At 43.1% G+C, this 22719-nt stretch overlaps 1 protein-coding gene across 1 annotated transcript; it reads left to right on the top strand.

Moving 5' to 3' along the window:
* Positions 1–1495: 1495 nt before the first annotated feature.
* On the top strand, positions 1496–22667 carry LOC309549728 (fucolectin-3-like; the record flags this gene model as incomplete). The annotated part of the gene is made up of 3 exons (XM_082250221.1): positions 1496–1568; positions 18671–18971; positions 22442–22667. The coding sequence occupies 3 exons, from the start codon at positions 1496–1498 to the stop codon at positions 22665–22667; spliced, it is 600 nt and encodes a 199-aa protein (XP_082106347.1).
* Between the last annotated feature and the right edge of the window lie 52 nt (positions 22668–22719).

The raw sequence follows: 22719 nt of genomic DNA, 5'->3' as shown, positions 1-22719 counted from the left end.
AGTGGGTGTGGTAAGTAATTTATAGCTGTGCTGCAAAGTGTCCATGGAAATTTTTTTCAAATGTTGGCAACTATGACATGTACACACACAGACACATGTACAAACACATATGAACACACATGCACGCACGCGCACACACACACAAACACACATGTATAAAGCCATTTTAAAATGTTCTAGCACAGTACCTTTTTCTCATTCAGCTGGGTACTGCACTGTAGGGGGAAGCAGAGAGCACAGCACACTCCTTCCTCCCTTTACTTTCACTTTTGAAGCTGACGGAGCTCCCTAGCAGTGCCGATGTACAGTTTGGTAGGGGATCTGGAGATAGGGCTCAACTGACAGCCCTTCTCTCCCACTATTCTACGGCATGCCTCAGGACCTCTGGCGGCACACTGGTTGAGAAAGGCAGCTGTAGATCATCTCCACTTTTGTTAAAAAAAAAGCAAAAAAAGCAAAAAAAAAAAAAAAATACCCTCTGGGTAATCTATTTACCTTGCAGGGATTTTAATAAACTTACATGTTTCCGATCTGAAGAAAAAGCTGCTTGTTGTCTGCAGAGTAAATGTAAAGTAGTGATGTTATCATTGTTATTAGCTACTGCACCTGTAGATTTCTAATGAGGAAAGAGGCAGGGTCTGCATTTCTTTAGAAGCGAATAACCCTTTGGGAGTATCTCACCAAAAATGATATTTTTGTTGCATAGGATGCCTAAAATCTGATCTGATCCTCCATTCATAAACTTCTCGAATTCATCAAATGAAAGGCTTTCTGTGTTTGGAGGAAAGGAGATTGTGACTGTCTTCCACCCTCCTCCAGTCACAAGGAATCACTAATTCAGTCAAAATAATACAAGACATGTCATTAATGGAGGTGATGGAGGAAGAGCAACTGGATTGGATGTTTGGAAAGGACTGCAATGTATGGGATTAATGAATCTAAGGATTATAGCGAATGCAGAAGTAGGCATGCATTGGGCACATTTTATTAGTGGTAACCTAATCAAACATGTTTAAATGTCGAAAAGTAGATTTTCCTTGAGTTCACCTTTAACCCTTTTACTGCTACTGTCTTTTAGACCCCTGATGTCTCATTAAAGAGAACCTGTCACCAAAAAAAGCCTCCATATGGAAAACTTTTTTGACCCCCTTGATTTGAATGTGTTGCCCAATGCAGCAAAAGCACCAAAAAAGGTGCCTGCGCTAATTTTATTAATGCAGCACACGGTAGCGCCTTGTTATGTGTTGTAGTGCACTACAATGTAAATAAATTGACAAGGATTGCAGGGGTGTCATTGGGAATGAATGGCACAGCAGGGCACCAATGCGCATTTGCTTTAGCTCTGAAGTGTTGGTCCTGGTGCAAGTTAAAATGTTTGAACCTTAGCCCCCTGTGTATATTATTTTATTGTTATCATCAATACAACATGTATATCGCTGTCTTTCAGCTGTTCATACTTTCCATGAACTAGAACGGAGATTCAACAACGATAGAAATGGAATTGTTACTCACTCTCGCCCTCTTCTGGCTCATGACTGATACTGCTTTGGCCCTCTGCCCTCCAGAATGTAAGTTGGCTTACTTTAAAAATAATTTCTAATTATTAACAACTTTCTACATATGGAAAATCTTGTATGAAATATATCTTGTATGAAATATAAATACGTGAAAAAAAAAAAAGCTATGAGTGATATCTTATTTAAACAACAATAAAATCACTTAATAAAAGCAAGAATAACCAGATAAACTCTAGAGCCATTTTCATATTTTAGTTATTGGGCTATCTAGTCATCTATTCAGCAACAATTTCTGGGTGATCATTTTTGTTTTTGTTTTTCCTGCCATTGTCTTGCTTAATCTTTTCAACGTAATCTTAAAGAAAAGAAGTAAAATAAAAAAAAAAATTTTTTTTTTTTTTCAATTTGACCAGTATCAGTTTTAATACAATAAGTGTTACTCTGGATATACAGTACTACATTTACCTTGTTTATCAAGACACCAAAATGATGTTACTGGTACAAAGTTTGGGAGATTTAAAAAAATGACATTGCTATTAATTGATTAATGCTTACTCTGCAACAAATAAGTGAATGAGAAAAAACACACACACATACAAAAAGGTTACGTACTAACAGTATGATAACCCCTTCATGGAGGATAAAAAATCTTTGGTAACTTTGGCTTATTATATTTTACTTATATTATCCAGATGAATTATTGTTTGTTTGTTTTTAGTTGGTAGTCTATCAAAAGAAAATAGACAAAAAATATTTAAAATACACAAAAAAAAATGTATTTGTGTATTTCAAGCTATTACTTTAACCTACTATAAAAGAACAACTCAAATTAAATTCTCCTGCTCCTGGAAATTACAGCGACACTACATATGTATGTGTATATTTTTGTTATTTGTACCTATAGCAGATTTAAGAAACAATAGTGCGCATTTTCGTTTTTTTTATCTTACCTAAAGAACACTGACGATAACTCACAATGATACTAAATGTAATAAATACAGTTTTTTTTAATCCTACCTAAAATAAACTGGCTCTGACCTTTAACCCCAGCCTTTAAAGCTTATGTGACCTTTGACCCTACCTCTAACCATGACACTGACCTAGATCAAACCCTGATTTAATTATTTTAACTTTATTATTTATTATTATGCATTTTTTTTTAACCCAACCTTTTTTTGTTTACAATTTCCTTCTCTAGCACGTTGAAAAAGATACAATGTATTATATACTGTATCTTGTATGTATACAATGTATCTTTTTCTCCATTCAAGAAGAGAAAACAACACAGGGATGGGCTGTGCAGTGACTAATCACTGCAAAAGCCAATCAGATGCTATCACAGCAATCAGGTGATCGGGAACCGAGGCACCTGGTTCCCAAAGATTGGTGTGAGAATAGGAGCTGTCACTGACAGCTCGGCCTGTGAGCAGCACATATATATGACTCCACGGATGAAGATCCATTTTCATGAGGCAGCATATATGTGTAAAAAGAAAGAGAATTCTCCTCTAGGTTGGGATTTTAACCACTTGCCGACCGCCGCACGACTATTTACTGTGGCGGTCAGCCCCTCACAGGCAAAGCGACGTAGTACTACGTCGCTAGCCTGTGAGGGTCTAGGGAGCGAGTGCGCGCCCCCGGAGGCGCGCTCCCACTCCCGCGCGGTCACGGACCCCCCCGCGAGTGTGACCGGTGGACCCGGTGTCCGCCGGTAACTCGGCGATCGTCGGTGCAGAGGGAGAAAGGCAGGCGGCTGATGTAAACAAGCGGCCTGTCATTCTCCCCTGTGTAGGAATAGTGATTATACGGTTCTACTATGTAGAACCGTTGATCACTGTTCCTACACCTCAAGCCACAGCCAATCACAGTTAGAATCACGCCCCTAGGGACACACATAACCAGTGGCGTAGCGTGGGTTGTCAGCACCCGGGGCAAGGCAAGTAATTTGCGCCCCCTAACCCGCGGGATTTTAGCACTCGAGTCTCTTCCACTAGATTAGTTAAAGAAACCCTTACCCCCTAAGCACATGTATTGTTTGTTATGAAAATACTGATGTAATTAAAGAAAAATGCATCTAAATACAAGTTTGAATGTCCATCGTGCTCCCTTTCAATGCAGAGAGTCCAGTGTGCCCACTTTTAATGCAGAGAGTCCAGTGTGCCCACTTTCAATGCAGAATGACCAGCGTGCCCCTTTCCAATGCAGTGAGACCAGCGTGCCCCTTTTCAATGCAGTGAGACCAGCGTGCCCCCTTTCAATGCAGTGAGACCAGCGTGCCCCCTCTCAATGCAGTGAGACCAGCGTGCCCCCTTTCAATGCAGAATGACCAGCGTGCCCCCTTTCAATGCAGAATGACCAGCGTGCCCCCATTCAATGCAGAGAGACCAGCGTGCCCCCATTCAATTCAGAGAGACCAGCCTTCCCCCCATCAATGCAGACTGACCAGCGTGCCCCCTTTCAATGCAGAGAGACCAGCGTGCCCCCTTTCAATGCAGAATGCATTGAAAAGGGCACGCTGGTCACACAATGGCCGGGTCCACCCTTTTTTGAAGCCTATTAGAGCCTCTGGCTCTAATCAGGTGATGCAAAAAAAAAACCCAGTGAGCAGTGAGGAGAGGCGGCATAGGCGGGGCTTGGCTTGCAACGCCACCCCACCCTACACCAATGGACAGGTGAGGCACAGTCCAGCCCCGCCCCGACCCACCATTTTCAGCCATAGGGCGGCCACGCTGGACATCTCCCAGCCTAAAGATGGAGGCAGCTGCAAACAGTGTGTGAACCGTGTATGTCAGAGTCAGACAGACAGAGTGACACTGCGGATGCGCCCCCCCAGATGTTGCGCCCGGTGCGGCCGCCCCCCCCCCCTGCACCCCCCACGCTACGCCACTGCACATAACCCCTCCCTCTCAAAAAAAGTTAACCCCTTCACTGCCAGTGTAATTTTACAGTAACAGTGCATATGTATAGCACTGATCACTGTAGAAATGTCACTGGTAACCCCAAAAGCCGCAATGTCGCAGTACCGCAAAAAAAATCACAGATCGCCGCCATTACGCGTTAAAAAAAAACAACAAAAATGACAAAAATCTTTTCCCTTTTACCAAACATATGTAGCATAAATAAAATTGTCCGGAAATGTTAAAAAATTTAGATTTTTACATTTTTTTTGGGGAATTTCATGTAAAAAAATTTGAAAAATATTGTTATTTTTGCAAAATTGATGCTCTTCTTTGTTTATAGCGCATGATCAAAAAATCGCACAGGTGATCAAATACCACCAAAAGAAAGCTCTGTTTGTGGGGAAAAAAAGGACGTTTAGGTACAGCGTCGCAAGACCGCGCAATTGTCCATTAAAATCACGCAGTGCCGAATCACAAAATAGGCCCTTGTCAGGAAGGGGGTAAAATCTTCCGGGGCTTAAGTGGTTAAGGCCAAAAAAAAAATCCATATTTATTTAGAAAAAACAGGTAAATTTAGGACCGACATAATGTCCACATTTAACATATAAAGACAAAAGCAGCACAGTCATAAAAACAACAGTACATTGAATTGATCACCCCTAGGAGCAAAAAGCACCCCAGTACAGTTTGGGCAGTTGTTGCGGAGGGAATATCCAATGCATTTCGAATATTTAATGAACTTTCAGTTCTATTCTTCTTCAGGGATACAGTCCCCACCTCTGCAATACAACAGGTTACAAATAATTCATATATCATACATTGTTTCACAGAGAAATCACCCCATATACAACATAGCACTACTACTGACCACATGTTTGTCCATTTTCATATAGTCCCATAGGAGTGTCTCATTGCATTTCACCCACATAGTCTGGGAAAAGAGGTCAAAGATGCCACTTCTAAGGGAGGTTCTTGTATCTCTGTAGGACCGCGGGAACATTTTTTTTATATTCCCATAAAGGATTTCAGCGGTGCATTTATTAAGCAAAAAATGACAATAAGGTAACAGTGAAGGGGGAAGTACAAATAATAAGAATGTCTCCCATAAAAAACATCTCTATGGTAAAAGGAAGGGAGGAGAGAAAGGGAGGAGAAGAAGGGGCAGCAGAAACAACCCCATCAAAAACTTACACTGGCAATAATCCAAGAATGGGGAGGATAGATAATGAAGGCCACATCCTTCTTACAAAACTCCAATATTGGATATACACAAGACCTCTCACTGTGTTATAATCAAGGTAGAAAAAGAAAAATCCACAGATGGAGCCGCAAAGCAGCCTCCATACAGCCACTCAGCAGGAGAGGGAGCGTCCACCTCCTCTCGCTGTGAGGCATACAAGGAAATGGCGCCGAGTGCGGGCCTCGACGTCCTCACATAGGACGCATGCGCGACGCGACTCGTCATCGGTAACGCCCCTGAAGCGGATGATGGTCACTTGTCATCCCAACCTCTGACTACAGTGTCCATGGAAGGGGGGCGGTGCAAGCCTCATTCACATCGCACTCCCCCAAAGGAGCCCTCCCCCTGTATGAGGGATTGATGAGGACTAATGGCCGCTGACACAACGAATACATGGACACCAGCGGGTGAGAAATCTCCCCAGGCTCCACATGTATCAGGGCCACAAAAGGGTCCTACTTGTGCCGGACAAAGGCACAGGAAGGTCCAAAAAAAAAGTGGCAAAGGACAACATCCACCCAAACATAGTGGGCATGGGGGTGACCCCAAGGAAACACTATATGAGATGAAATATATGTGAACAACATTTTTCACAGTACATAGCAAATACAACCTCATTAACACTGACATAGTTACAATGCAATGCAATGTAATATATTGTATAAAATTAACCCCGTAGGTACATGAGCATTTTAATGCAAAAAAAAAAAAAAATATTATGAATGAAAAAATGAATGTATGATATAAAATGAAATAAAATAAAATGTGAGTTACTGACATGGGGGAATAGGAAAGATGATGGCATAAAACATAAAAGCCAGGCGGAAATGGATAAGATGTACAATAATATATCACAGCCCAATAGTGCATATACACCTCAGGGGGAGAAAAAAGGGGAACCTATTAGATATCCCTCAATTGAAGATAAGGGACAGATGGAAAACTGGAGAATGGTTTAGGGCAAAGATTAAATTTGCTTCCCATAATGATAATAGAAAGGGGGATAAGGAGAATGGTGTATCTGAATTATTATCTGATTAGCTTTTTGGATGAATAAGGAGAATGGTCTGCCCCAAATGAGGAAAAAATATGTATATATGTATATACAAGAATGTACACGATATTAATTTGTTTTACCTGAAGTAAAACCCTGTAAAAAGGGCCTAAAGCTTTCCATCTCATTGAGGACTGGAAAAGAAGTTGCATTCAGGCACCTGATCCAGCGGGCCTCTCACTGGAGCAGTACCTTGTTTCAGTCGCCTCCTCTTGATGGAATGTGAATGCGTCCAACACAGTGAAGTTGACTTTGGGCTTAATATACCCATGGGTCCTGGCAACATGTCTGCCTAGAAGCAAATAGAGGTTGCCAATCCTCATGCTTGACAGATGTTTGCTGACACGGGCATGGAATTCCTGCTTAGTCTTCCCCACATAAAAAGAACCGCACTCACATTCCATCAAGTATACCACCCCTCTGTTCTTACAGTTGGCATAGTGTCTCAAACAGAAATCATTGCCATTGGGGAGGGTAAATTTAACTCTTTTCTGTATGAAGGGGCAAAAGGAGCATGCTCCACAGGGGTAAGTACCCCAGATCTTACAGGGGTCTCGACTAGAGTCCCCTCTGTATTCACTGTGCACGATCATCTCCCCGATAGAACCTGCTCTCTTATAGACTACTGAGGGTTTATCTGTCACAAATTTAGGTTTGGGTGGTCCGTAAGGATGTACCAATACTTTTTTAGAATATTCTGTATTTTACGATGTTCATTTGAGTATCGGACAATCACTCTAGTTTTGTCTTCTTGTTTTTGAATGTTAGGTTTAAAGATCAGACTCCTTCTACCCATTTCCTTAAAGCAGAGTTCAGGCCTCAAAACGAAAATTTGACATCCGCTTGCTCTAAGTAACCTGAAAAAGAATTGGATAATCACGATTTTGTTTTGCTTTACTTACCTTGTTTTTAAAGAAAATATACTTACCTTCCTTCCACTTCCTCCCTCTGCGGCCGTGGCCCGCGCCGTGACTCCCTGCTTGCATTGACTCCTGGGAGCCAAGCGTCATCGCTCCCAGGAGTCAATGCGCCTGCACCGGCCCTGCTCATCACTTCCGGCGCAGGCACGTCATTCCCTGCTAAACAGCTTCTGGGCATGCCCAGAAGCAGTGCAGGGATGACGCGCCTGCACCAGAAGTGACGAGCAGGGCCAGTGCAAGGCATTCTGGGACTCCGACGTCACCGAAGAGGACGCTCTGGCTTCAGCTGCCCACACCTGAGATGGCAGTGCTGGACAAGACATTTTCAAGGTAAGTATTTCTTTTAAAAGGTAAGTGAACCCGGGGACAGTTCAGAGGCTATCATTGCTGAAATGCACTAGACCTGACTGTCCCGGGGGTAATTTTATTGGAAAAAAATTTTTAAGGCCGGAACTCTGCTTTAACCCTGTTAAAGGTTTTTCTTAAACAAGATTTTGTATATCCTCAAGCCAAAAGTCTCTGGGTAAGACTATCTGCTTCTGCCTGAAAATCTTCAGGTGTCATGCAGTTTCGTCTAGCCCTTAGAAATTGGCTATAGGGGATGGATCTTTTAAGTGGTTCAGGATGGAAGCTGCTGGCGTGCAAGATGGTATTTCCAGCAGTCTCCTTCCTGAACAACTTACTCACCAAACGTCTCTCACTGTCCTTCAAAATTGTTACGTCCAAGAAATCGATCCTGAGTGGATCGAACCTCATAGTAAAAAACAGGTTAAAGCTTTTTGTGTTAAGATGATGTAGGAACTGTTGCAGGAGCGCAACTGACCCCTCCCAGATGAGAAAAACATAATCTATGTACCTCTGACATAATGATATATGGCGAGTATACATAGACATGTCATCATCTGAGAATAGGAAGCGCTCCCATTACCCCAGGTACAGGTTGGCGTATGACGGGGCACAACATGTGCCCATAGCCAAGCCCTGTACCTGGAGGTAGCGGGAGCACTTGAAAAGAAAGATATTGTGTCTAAGGATAAAATCCAGCATAGACAGCATGAAATTGTTCAGTTCCCAATCGTCCGTACTTCTCTGACGCAAGGCCTGCCCCACAGCGCTGACCCCCTTATCGTGTGGGATACTATTATAAAGTGATTCCACATCAATTGAGACCAAAAGGGCAGACTGTGAGATTTGTAAATTATCGATTATCTGGAGGAGATGCAAAGTATCTCTCGTATACAATGCCAGGCTGATGATGTGTGGTCATTAATATGAATCTATAATTTCACTGGCCCCCTCAGAGATACTACCATTCCGCAAAATGATAGGCCTCCCTCGTGGATCGTCTAAACCAGTGATGGCGAACCTTGGTACCACAGATGTTTTGGAACTACATTTCCAATGATGCTCAACTACACTGCAGAGTGCATGAGCATCATGGGAAATGTAGTTCCAAAACATTTGGGGTGCCAAGGTTCGCCATCACTGGTCTAAACTCTTGTGCACCTTAGGGAGTGCATAGAATGTGGGGATTCTGGGATGCTTGGTGCGAGTATATTCCCAAAATTTCCTTTGAAATAACACCACGTTCTCGGGCCCCATCTAATAGACTGTAAAATTCAGAGTTTGACTTATCCACCAGGGAGGCAGGCACTTTTTTGTACCATCTTGGGTCTTGTAGAATTTTTAGGCACATAGTTTCATAGGCCTCATCGTTCATAAGGACAATATTGCCCCCCTTATCTGATGCCTTGATGGTAATGTGGGGGTTGTTTTGGAGGGATTTATGAGCCTTTTTCTGTTGGAAATTAAGGTTGGCATATACATTGTCATCAGTCATGGCCTAAATATCTCTAGTAGTCTGCATATATGTGTATGCTCGTCAGGAAGGGGTTAAAAATGGTGAATAAAAGTAGTTAAGGAGAGCAGGAAGAAGAAGACGTTAAACTCCAACCAAAGTCTTACAGGAAGCTGCAATCATTTTTTTTAGGGTGTGACAAAACAGCAGATCTCTTAGCTATCATGCTTGTATACAAGTGTTGCTCTTTAACAACTTCTGGACCGGAAGGATTTTACCCCTTAATGACTGTGCCCTTTTTTGCGATTCGGCACTGTGCTACTTTAATGGACAATTATGTGATCATGCGACGCTGTACCCAAATAAAATTGATGTCCTTTTTTTCCCCACAAATAGAGCTTTCTTTTGGTGGTATTTGATCACCTCTGCGATTTTTTTTTACGCTATAAACAATAAAAGGACAAAAATTCTGAAAAAAAAATATTTTTCACTTTCTGCTATATAACATTCCCAATAAAAAAAATGTAAAAATCAAATTTTTTCATCATTTTAGGCCAATTTATATTCTGCTACATATTTTTGGTAAATAAAATCCCAATAAGCATATTTTGATTGGATTGCGCAAAAGTTATCGCGTCTACAAACTAGGGAAAAGATTTATGTAATTTTTATTTATTTTATTTTTTTTTCCACTTGTAATGGTGGCGACATCAGACCCCTAACTGACATTTTTGACACTTTTTGGGCCCAGTGACATTAAAAAAGTAATAATCAGAACTAAATAATATGCACTTTTACTGTATAAATGACACTGGCAGGGAAGGGGTTAACACTGGGGGGATCAAAGAGGTTAATGTATGCCTGTTGTTGCTTACTCGCTGTGGGGGGGGGGGGGGGGTTCTGTGACAGGCACAGAGAGATCAGAGTTTCAGCTTAGCTGAAACTCCTGATCTCTCCCTGCCTGTGCGACAGAAGACCCGCCTGCTTTGTTTACATAAGCATGCGGCTCTTCTGTCAGTTTCTCTGATGATCACGGGAGGCCAGGGGCAATTGCCACCTCTCCTCCCGCGGCCCGCCTCCCACTGTGTCTAAACACAGCGGTTGCGCAGCTCCGGCGGCACGCGTGCGCAGCCGAGACCTCGTGCAAAGAATCACGTAGATGTAAGTTATTTTGCGCAGCCCAGCCGCCCTGCTGCAGTATATCTGCAGTGGGCAAGAGGTTAAACGTAAATTGTTAGACAGGGCCATTTTCTTTTTTTTGCATGCTAGCTGGTAAATGTGCCACAAACTATTTGTTCATTTGTGATGGGCATTGCCCTTCAATATGCACCTTACTGCAAAGACTAGTTATAAATTGGGGTGGTTGCCATCTTTTTGTATAGCTTATTAGATGGATCTGGTGCAGGGACACATTGAATGCTTCCAGCTGCCATTGTGCTCTTGCTGGGTGTCCAATGTGTCCCTGTGCCTTAAAGGAGGAATGGGCTCCCTCCAGGCAAACCTGCCCTTAATCTATCCACTGTATAATACTATATGTGCTCCAACTTGGAGACTCTCAAAAATATAGTCAGGACTGTAGCATGCCGAGGAGCCTTGATGTGGGCACTGCTGCTTCCACATATATTTGGAAATGTGTGCAACCAAACTCTAAGTTTTTAACATGAATTATTATACAAGGACACTTTTAGGTTTTTTGCAGGCTCGCTGGAAAGTGTGTTGGGAAATTTTTGTTTGTTAATTGTTGCACTTATTGCACAATTTATAATGCCAATCCCTGGCCAGAAACCTACAGGCGAGGAAGATATCTAATTCTCTCTTGATGAGAACTGTGATCTCACTGCAGTCTGGTTATGCATTTGGCAGGGAATGTGTGCTTTGCATGTACCTTTCCCTGGATAAAAGCAGTGTTGCATGGTCCAAATCTAGGCTTTTACCTTTTCTAAAGCTGGCCATAGAAGTTTAGCTGGTTCAGTTGGGAGCCAATTTAACCTGGCAGACTAGTGATAGGATTTAAAGTGGTTCTAAAGGCAGAAGTTGTTTTTACCCTAATGCATTCTGGTTGCAGCCCCGCCTTATACTTACCTGAGCCCCATCTCGATCCAGCAATGTGCAAAGGAGCAGCTGCTCTACTGAGTCTCTTTCTCCTCATTGGCTCACACAGCAGCGGGAGCCATTGGCTCCTGGTGTTGTCAATCACAGCCAGTGAGCCAATAAGGAGAGTGTGGGGGGGGTGAGGCGGAACCACACTCTGTGTTTAAATTGACAATGTCCATTTACAGGAGTGGGGCTCAGGAGTGAGCCTGCTTGAGTGCCCCCATATTAAAAGGCTTTCTATTGGGGGTGCTCAGCAGGTGGGAGGAGCCAGGACCGCCAATGGGGGACCCAAAAAGAAGAGGATTGCTGATGCTCTGTGCAAAACCATTGCACGGAGAAGGTAAGTATAACATGTTTGATTGAACATGTGTGGGGAGAGGTATAGATCAAAAACTTGTGCCATTGGAGGGTATCATCCTTGTTTTAAACATATATAGGAGAACAAAGAATAGGACTTTAAATACCCCTCCAAAGCCCAAAAAATACAATGAATATATAAAAAATACAAATATTTTATTAATGCATATCAATCAAATAAATTTAAACATACATGTAAAACAAGCTTGCATATTAATTCTACCAAGTGCACCCACTGACAAATGGTGTGGCATATGATAGAGACATAGGATATTGGTCTACGCGTTTCGTAGAGAATACAGTTCTGAATATCTATTTTCATTTCAGCTAGAGTGTTTAAATCCACTCTTCCCCCTTTAAGCAGTATCTGCTGTAATCCACCCACAAAATTTTGGGTGGATTGACTCCATGCATGACTCCATCTTGACCTAGTCTCTCTCCAAGTCTAATAAGTAAACTGAGGGTCCAATTTTGTCTATGACTGCATAGGGGCCCTTCCACTTTGCCCTAGGAAATGGGTGAAACCCAGAAAAAATCCTGTAACATTACTCTATTCCCAATTTGGTATTCTCTAGCGTCTCCCATTGCATTAAACCACTGCTGTGAGCTTTTATGGGTACATTCATCAGTGACGCACACAGCCTTATGCACCGTAATCACATGATCCTTTAAGGTCTCTACTCATGATTCAGATAATGAAACAGTTTCCAATGCTGCTGGGACCGGATTTATTCGATGTTCCCACGTTCTCATTGTTCTGCCGATCAGAGCTTCATAAATGGGCAAAGCCTATGGACCTGCAAATTCTGGAACGAATGGTTGCCAGAACAAAAGGTAATTTCTCATCCCAATCTGTACCTTGTTTATTTACAACCTTCCTAAAAGCATTTTTTACTGTCCTGTTCATTCGTTCAACCTGTCTTGCAGATTCAGGGTGATAGAAGAGGTAAAATTTTTGGATGACACCAAGAAGCTTACATGTCTCTTTCATCACATTACCTACAAAACCTGGCCCATTGTCACTGTCTAGAACTTTTGGTATTCCCCACCGACTAAATATTTCTTTGACCAAGATCCTTGCAGTAGTGGTGGCAGTACAGTTTTTGGTGGGGAAGGCTTCAACCCAGTGACTGAAAGAATCCACAATAACCAGCAAATATTTTTCTCTGGTGCACAGTACAGTATTAGGCAATTCACCTGTGTAATCAATTTGTATTTGCTCCCATGGTCCCATGGGAGCTTGTCTCATCAGTGCTCCTCTCCCTTTTTGCAGGATCATGATTGGCACACATTAGACATGACAAAATATGATCCTGAAAGTCTTGTTTATTTTTAGGTCACCATGCTACATGATCTAATCTCTCTAAAGCTAAAGGCAGTTTGGGGTGTCCACCAACAGGAGACCCATGAATCCATGTAAGAATGTCTTTCCTCACACCTTTTGGGGCAACCCATAAAGATAAGCCGTTTTTGTAAGTTAATAAAAGACCATCCTTCAGTTGCATTTCTTGACCCTCAAATTGTATAGGCCCAGTCCCACACATTTCTTTTAGTTGAGCTAATTCCTCATCCTGATCTTGTATTTTACCCAACTCACATGTCCTTTCTTCAATTCCTTTTGCTTGAGCTTGTGTAAGGGCAGAGACTGGAAATGACAAAGCATGCTCTATATGAGGCCATTCGGGGGATGTTACTGCAGCCTCCGTTGCTAATCTATCTACAGTATTGTTCGGTCGTTTGTTTTCTGTGGGCCTGTACCTTTCTAATACAAATTTTTGAAAAAAATAGCGTTTCCTCCTCTATCATTTTCCATAAGGATGGATATCTTATCTCACCGCCATGTGTTCCTTTAACCACTTTACGTCTGCTCACAGTAATACTACTGCGGCAGAGTGGCTCGTTATCGTCTGACGACGTAGTATTAACGTCGTCAGACACTCCCCCTTCTGGGCGGCGCTTGCGCGCCGCCGGAGGCTCGCTCCCGCTGTTTTCATTCACAGCGGGAGTCGGGCCAGGGGAGGAGCAGCGGCGATCGCCGCTGCTCTGCCCCGATCGCCGGGGATCTAGTGTGGAGATCCGCCCGCCTGTGTAAACACAAGCGGACGGATCTCCATAGTGACAGGGAGTGACAGATCGGACTGTTCAGCATAGCTGGACATCCGATCTGTCCATAAATCACTCAGTCACCTCCCCCCCTACACGTCAGTAAGCACCAGGCATACATTAACCCCTCCCTCTCCAATAAAATTAACCCCTTCCCTGCCAGTGTCATTTTTACAGTAACAGTGCATATATATAGCACTGATTACTGCAGTAATGTCACTGGTACCCCCAAAAGTGTCAAAAATGTCAGTCAAGGGTCCGATCTGTCCGCCGCAATGTCGCAGTCCCACAAAAAAAATCACAGATCGCCGCCATTACGCGTTAAAAAAAAACACCAAAAATGACAGAAATCTTTCCCTTTGTTAGTAAACGCAATAACTTTTGCGCAAACCAATCAAAATACGCTTATTGCGATTTTTTTTACCAAACATAGGTAGCAGAAAACAAATTGGCCAAAATTTTTTAAAAAAATTGGTTTTTACATCTCTTTTGGGGGGAATTTCATATAAAAAAATGTTAAAAATATTGTTATTTTTTCAAAATAAACGCTCTTTTTTTGTTTATAGCGCAAAAAGTAAAAATCGCACAGGTGATCAAATACCACCAAAAGAAAGCTCTGTTTGTGGGAAAAAAAGGACGTAAATTTCGTTTGGGTACGGCGTCGCACGACCGCGCAATTGTCAGTTGAAGTCGCACAGCGCCGAATCGCAAAAAGTGGCCTGGACGGAAGACAGCAAAATCCTCCGGTGGTAAAGTGGTTAAAGCCCATCACATTCCACCACGAAAGATAGACAACTGCACCCTTGCATACCTGGTCTGAGTTTGAAGCAATGTTAATGATTAATGAATAATAATATTGCTGCGCCAAGTGAACATTAATTAATAGGAGATAAATCAGTGTTAATAACAAGTGATAAATCAATATCATGTGAAAAATAAATCCAGTGATCAAAATAGTCCCAATCCGGTGGTGAAAATCACTAGAAATTATTAATAAATAGTCCCAAAATCATACATCAAAGAATCGTGTCAAATAATGTGACTAAAATCTTCATCCAAAAAAATTGTGATCAAAGGTGCTGCATGCTCCACTCCAAAGTGCTCCAAGTGACTGGTGACAAACTAGCAGCTCACCTCAAGGAGAGACTCCACTGAGTCAAAACACGCATATATAATAGCCTGGTCTTCCAATCACCACCTCCTGCTTCTTTCTCCAAGTATATACAGCATCGGTGTGGGAATACAAAAAACACAAGATCTAGTGCTCTCTGCTAGGATGGGTTTATTTCAGCAGCATAAACATAGGTATTACACTTACATTTGTTGGCACTTTAAAGCAGTGCAGGCTGTCAGCACATCAAAACTCTGCCTGCCTGTATTCTTCCGGGAATCGGCGTGATGAAGGTCATCACCAGGAGGTGGTGATTGGAAGACCAGGCTATTATATATGCGTGTTTTGACTCTGTGGAGTCTCTCCTTGAGGTGAGCTGCTAGTTTGTCACCAGTCACTTGGAGCACTTTGGAGTGGAGCATGCAGCACCTTTGATCACAATTTTTTGGATGAAGATTTTAGTCACATTATTTGACACGATTCTTTGATGTATGATTTTGGGACTATTTATTAATAATTTCTAGTGATTTGCACCACCGGATTGGGACTATTTTGATCACTGGATTTATTTTTCACATGATATTGATTTATCACTTGTTATTAACACTGATTTATCTCCTATTAATTAATGTTCACTTGGCGCAGCAATATTATTATTCCTTGATCTCACAGGTGTTTTGTGTTTGGCACTGATTGTTTGCAGCCTTGTGCACGAGATTGTATATTATTTTATTTTTCTATTTGGTTTGCGCTGATTATTCTTTTCCACAATGTTAATGATTCCCCCATCATCTTTCATCTCTATGAGTACTTGCAAAAAGGCTGCTATTTCCACATACTGTGCAGAACGATCTCTACATGAATATGAAAATTGTCTCTGTACCTTGCCATCTTTTACACAAACACCAGCAAATCCTGCAATTCTACTTCCATCTTTATAGTAAGAAGAACCATCAACATACCAGCATTTACTTTCAAGGTCAAAAGGTTTGGATACGGCAGTTAAAACTCTGTGCTGCAAACTATTTCCTTGCACTTGACATTTATGAGTTTCACCTTCAATCATCAATCCACCAAACAGGACACTAGGTTCCTTTAACATTAAACCCTCAATGTTCTCTGACAATAAAGCTGTGGTCCATCTTGCAAGCCTTTTACAATTTACATCTGCTTCTTTCCATTTCCCATTTGCTAACATGACTATAGGAGTGTGATGACTAGCAATGATGACCTTTTGTGTACCTGTCAAGTACCTGAATTTGTTTATTGCCCAAAGAGCAAACACAGCACCATATGAGTACACAAAGGATACTTCTGTTCTACAGATGATAGTAAATGTGATGCATAGGCTACAGGTCTTTATTTTCCAAAATAGTCTTGCGTGATTGCAACAGCTAAGGTACTGGGGCCTACATGTGGATAGAGTCTGAATTCTTTATTTGGGTCCGGTGATGCTAGTGAAGTGGCGTTGCCTAAAGTTTCCTTTAAAGCTTCAATGGCTTGTGTGTGCTCTGATTTCCATTTCCATTCGTCTTGTTTCAGCAGATCATACAAACACTCTGTTAATGACGCATAATGAGGCACAAACTCCCTGCAGAAACCTGTCATGCCTAAGAATTGTCTCAGACTTTTAATAAAACTGGCCAATCAAATTGCTTATCCGGGTCACGGCACCAATGTAGTGATATAATCGTAGTGGTAGTATTAATTAATTATTACTATAATGCGATCTATTCTTCCAACGACCCAGTTCTCCCAGAGAGATGCATTTATTGAGACTTCACAAAAGTCAACAGAGGTACATGCAAGATGGATGACAGGACATTTCTTTCACCTTCAGAGAACCCAGCTTCTCCTGTCATCACTTAGCCAAAACAACCCAATTCTAATATACCTTTTTTTCCTCATTGGTTACCAGGATAAGCAATTTGATTGGCCAGTTTTATTGGGCCTTTGTCTTTCTGGGTGGATAATGCCCCTTTGGCTATGGACAACTGCAGTCATAAAAACCTTCAGGAAATTTCCTAATTTGCATTTGACTACTAATTAGGTTGGCTCTCAAAGGCTGAGGTGGTCTTTTATTAAAATTAACATAGCACAGGGTCATTATCTGCCCCTTTGATATGTAAAGGTCAACCTGGTTTGGTTGGTCTCTGTTCTGGTCAACAAGTCCCCTTTGAAATGTCTAATTAGATAAATATATATTCCCAAATACCAATGTGGCCTTACCTTACTTACTTTTTGATGTGTTAAATAGACTTATCACTGGCCTGTCCCATATGCCTGAGTATGTGAACCCAAACACTATATGTATGCACATATTATAATATATACAATATATACACACACATTATATATATATATATATATATATATATATATATATATATATATATATACCGTATTTTCCGGCGTATAAGACGACCCCCCTATTACATGATCTACTGGTAATACTTATACTTAGGTTACCTTGGAGATATTATACTCGGCGTATAAGACGACCCCCCATTTTTGGGGGATTTTTTTGAGGTTCAAAAGTAGTCTTATACGCCAGAAAATACAGTATATATATATATATATATATATGTGTCTATATGTATAGATGCCCATAAAATGTACTACACTTGCTCTTGAAAGATAATAGAGATTGTTTCTTTTGAACGCCCATGTGCCAATTATCTTAACCTGTTTATAATAATGTGAAGATAACCATATGTGGTCCAGTCTCACCAGCCCATGGGAGAGCGGCCAATCCCAGCAGAGGACACCAAAGGGAGGATACAACTGCTTTGTGAATGATCATCAAAAAACAAGCATGGGCGTTTCAGTTTGAGATGTCCAAGGTTAAAGGATAATGAAATGAGATATATAAGAATACAGTTGTCCCGCACTTTGACCAACATCATAGAGATATGCACAGAGTGTGATAAACTAGAGGAGCAAACTTATGATCTTTCAAGAGCTGGGTGGTCCCAAAAAAGCGGTATTCTCAGCGAAACGCGTATACCAATATCCTATATCTTGATTACATACCATGCCATTTGTCAGTGGGTGTACATTGTAGAACTATTATGCAAGCTTGTTTCACATGTTGTATGTTTTAATAGATTTTATTGATAACCATTAATAAAATATTTTGTATTTTTTATATATTCATTGCATTTGTTTGTGCTTTGGAGGTGTATTTAAAGTCCTACTTATTTTTTGTTCTCCTATATAAGTATAACATGTTTGTTTTTTCTTTTTTATAAAATCACAACCTTTAGAATTACTTTAAGTGCAGGACATCACAGTCCCACATCCTGAGCAAAGTAGCCTGCACTTACAGTTTATTGATGATTATCAAACAGCTATCCACGTCTGTCTGTTTTAAAAAACAAAAAAGAGGACCCAGCAATTCTCATGACTGAAAACAGCTTAAAAAAAGGTAAAAGAAATAACAATAACATGCCTCCAGTGGGGACCTCAAGAGGAAATGGGTCTGGAGCCCGGATTTGGGCTATAAGTGGTTGGCCTTTACTTTTAAAGATAAGTTCTAATCTAAAAATCTCTACATTTTATCCCTTTTATTCACAGATAAAAATGTTGCCCTAAAAGGCCGCGCAACCCAGTCTTCTGTCTTCTACAACTTTGATGTGGGGTATCTCTCCCTTGCTATAAATGCTATCGATGGAAACCTAAATTCTAACTTTGGCTTTGGGTCCTGCTCCAGCACAAACAATGATAACTCAGCTTGGTGGAGGGTGGACTTGCATGAGCCACATATAATATCCCACGTCACCATCACTAACAGAGGAGACTGCTGTGGGGAATGGATCAACGGAGGTTTACTACTCATTGGAAACTCCCTGCAAAATAATGGAAATAACAATCCAACGTAAATATATTTTTTAAATAGTAATCCAATGTAAATAGTTTTAATAAGTACTATCTATTTTTCCAGTTATATTTATTGTAATATTTGGGGGGGGGGGGGGGGGGCAGGATCCAGGGCCGGACTGGGAATAAAATTCAGCCCTGGAAAAAATGTCATACCAGCCCCATAGCATTATTATACCGGCCCAACAACATAACGCCATTTTTTTCTTATTCATAAAAGGGAAAACCATGCATTTTAAAGCAAATTTGAAGAGTGTACTATCATAGATAAGATAGATATGAAAGCATATAGGGCTTTATAAATAAAAGAGCAAATTCTAGTTAAAAGTGGTAAAAGTGCGGACATGGTACAGGAGATGTCAGAGGATGTGCGGACATGGTACTGGACATGTCAGGGGCTATGCGGACATGATACAGGAGATGTCAGGGGCTGTGCGGACATGGTACAGGAGATGTCAGAGGTTGTGCGGACATGGTACAGGAGATGTCAGAGGTTGTGCGGACATGGTACAGGAGATGTCAGAGGTTGTGCGGACATGGTACAGGAGATGTCAGAGGCTGTGCGGACATGGTACAGGAGATGTCAGAGGCTGTGCGGACATGGTACAGGAGATGTCAGAGGCTGTGCGGACATGGTACAGGAGATGTCAGAGGTTGCGCGGACATGGTACAGGAGATGTCAGAGGTTGTGCGGACATGGTACAGGAGATGTCAGAGGCTGTGCGCACATGGTACAGGAGATTTCAGAGGCTGTGCGCACATGGTACAGGAGATGTCAGAAGCTGTGCGCACATGGTACAGGAGATGTCAGAGGCTGTGCGCACATGGTACAGGAGATGTCAGAGGCTGTGCGCACATGGTACAGGAGATGTCAGAGGCTGTGCGCACATGGTACAGGAGATGTCAGAGGTTGTGCGGACATGGTACAGGAGATGTCAGAGGCTGTGCGCACATGGTTCAGGAGATGTCAGAGGCTGTGCGCATATGGTACAGGAGATGTCAGAGGCTGTGCGCACATGGTACAGGAGATGTCAGAGGCTGTGCGCACGTGGTACAGGAGATGTCAGAGGCGTGGACATGGTACTGGAGATGTCAGGGGCTGTGTGGACATGGTACTGGAGATGTCAGGGGCTGTGTGGACATGGTACAGGAGATGTCAGGGGCTGTGTGGACATGGTACTGGAGATGTCGGGGCTGTGCGGACATGGTACAGGAGATGTCAGAGGCTGTGGACATGGTACTGGAGATGTCAAAGGCTGTGCGGACATGGTACAGGAGATATCAGAGGATGCGGCCATGATGAGGGGGGTGGGATGAGTGGCAGCAGGGGTGGTGGTGAGGGGGGGTGGAAGCAGTGGTGATGGTGAGGGGGTGGGATAAGTGGCAGCAGGGGTGGTGGTGAGGGGGGTGGGATTGGTGGCAGCAGGGGTGGTGGTGATGAGGGGGGTGGGATCGGTGGCAGCGGGGTGGTGATGAGGGGGGTGGGATTGGCGACAGCGGGGGTGGTGGTGAGGGGGTGGCAGCGGTGGTGGTGAGGGGGGTAGCAGCGGTGGTGGAATCGGTGGCGGTGAGGGGGGTGGGATCGGTGGTGGAATCGGTGGCGCTGAGGGGGGTGGGATCGGTGGCAGCGGTGGTGGAACCGGTGGTGGTGAGGGGGGTGGGATCGGTGGCAGCGGTGGGGGTGAGGGGGTGGGATTGATGGCAGCGATGGTGGTATGGGGGGTGGGATCGGTGGCAGTGGTGGTGGTGAGGGGGATGGGATCGGTGGCAGGGGTGGTGGGGGGGGTTGGATCAGTGGTGGTGGTGAGATCATTGGCAGCTATAGTGGTGAGGGGAGATTAGTGGCAGTGGTGATGGGGGGTGCCATCCTCCCCACCGCCACTGCTTCCCCCCCATCCTATCAGGGATAAGATCTGTGGGGGTGGTGAGATCAGCAGGGGCCAGGGGGTGGTGGTGGTCTAGTGGAGGTCGGAGGATGGGATCAATAATTGCACTGCTGCTGATTTTTATTACGGTACTAACTTGGTCTCAGCCGATCATGCTGCTGGCGTCTGTGTACTGACAGTGGTGTGGGACTCTAGGACTCTCGGCGCCGTCATCTCGACTCCCGTCGGTCTTGCTGAGTCACATGATCCACCGCTGGCGCCGCGCAGCCGCTCCCGCCAGATGTGACGTCATGCCGCTCACAGCGGCTGACGTCACGTAGGAAAGACTTCACCGCGCCTGCAGCGGCCGGCCATCACAGCGCGGCCGCGGCGCGGTCCCAATAGCGGCCGCGTCTTAAAGCGGCCCCAATCTTAAAGCGGCCCCAATCTTAAAGCGGTCCCAAAGCGGCCCCAGGGCCGGCGGCCCACCGAGAAAATTCCCGGTATCCCGGTAGGCCAGTCCGGCCCTGGCAGGATCACTAGTCAGTTGTGTTGGTAAAAGCAAAAGTTAAATGAAAACAGCTTACTTCAGCATAGAAAACTAAACAAAACAGTCCACATTTCTGATACATAAAGTAAAACTTTGGCTCACCACCGTCACAAGCTTGTTCCACCACAGGGTATTAAACATCCCTGTCTGCTTCCGGGGCTCAGCAATGTTGCAAGAGCTCAGCAGCAGGGTCTCAGTAACAAGACAGTTCCCAGTCCTCACGCAACTGTGCCCTGCTCCACTTAACACCTTATGGACACCTGCTGGCTGCTGCCTGCCCCTTTTAACCCTCTCTTGCAGGCAGGGTAACCATTTTGGAACCAAAGTCCCAGTAGTCAGGGTTGGAGGCTCTTTCCTATTAAAATCTCTTTAAGTCTCTGAATTCCAGGTACCATACAGAACTTACCAAACCTGGAAAAGCTGTAAATCAGTTTCCCCCTTTTCCCCAGAACACCATGGAACCCCTAACCCCGCATAGGTGAGAATCCCTGGGTACTCTTTCTGTCTCTTATTGTCTCCCTAAAATTGACCACAACCCAAGTAATGGGAACACATACCTGCCTTCCGTGATCCATCCTTGAGACAAATACTTAGAAGCCACTTTCATAGGGTTTGGGGCTTAATTTAGTTAAATTTATCTTGGTCACAGTGTCCCATAACTGAGTTATTGTCAGTGAAACTATGAAAGCACTGAAAATTAACAAAATGGCCTAAAAAGAAAGGGGATTTAACATGCTGGTATTGAGGTAGTTAGAGAATACTTGGAGATCCTACCATGAAGGTCCTTGTTCAGGCACTTCCTGTAATGGGTTGACACCTCACTTGTAATTGTACCCTTGCAATGTCACCATCTAACACGTGTCCCCGGTGGAATGCACATGTAAAACACACATGGCACAGTCATGGTACCATTAACTTGCTAAAGGTTTTTTAGCAGATTTTAGTGATTAGGTTAACATCTACTTTAATAATTTATATGTTTAAAGGCTGGTAGTGTGTATTATTGTTTATATTAAATGATTTCCTTTTCTGTCATTCTACTTCTATATCTAGATGTGTAGAGATTAGCGGCATGTCAAATGGCTCCACCCAAACCTTCCAGTGTAAGGGAATGCTTGGCCAATACGTGAATATCATCTTACCACATAAAAGCCAATATCTGCAGCTCTGTGAAGTCCAGGTCTTTGGTGTCCCTTTTTCCCAGCTACCTGTCTCCAGCGTTCATCATTTGTTATCACCTTTCTCGTCATCATCATCAATAAATACAACAATAAATTAAAAATTTCATAGCATTTTTTTCCCATGTCCAATGGATCAAATCATTTAAAATG

This window comes from Pelophylax lessonae (genome assembly GCF_965119305.1).
Source record: "Pelophylax lessonae genome assembly, chromosome: 3".
NCBI lineage: Eukaryota > Metazoa > Chordata > Amphibia > Anura > Ranidae > Pelophylax > Pelophylax lessonae.
The sequence above is the reverse complement of the archived record's forward strand: the minus strand, read 5'-3'. Positions and strand labels throughout refer to the sequence as shown.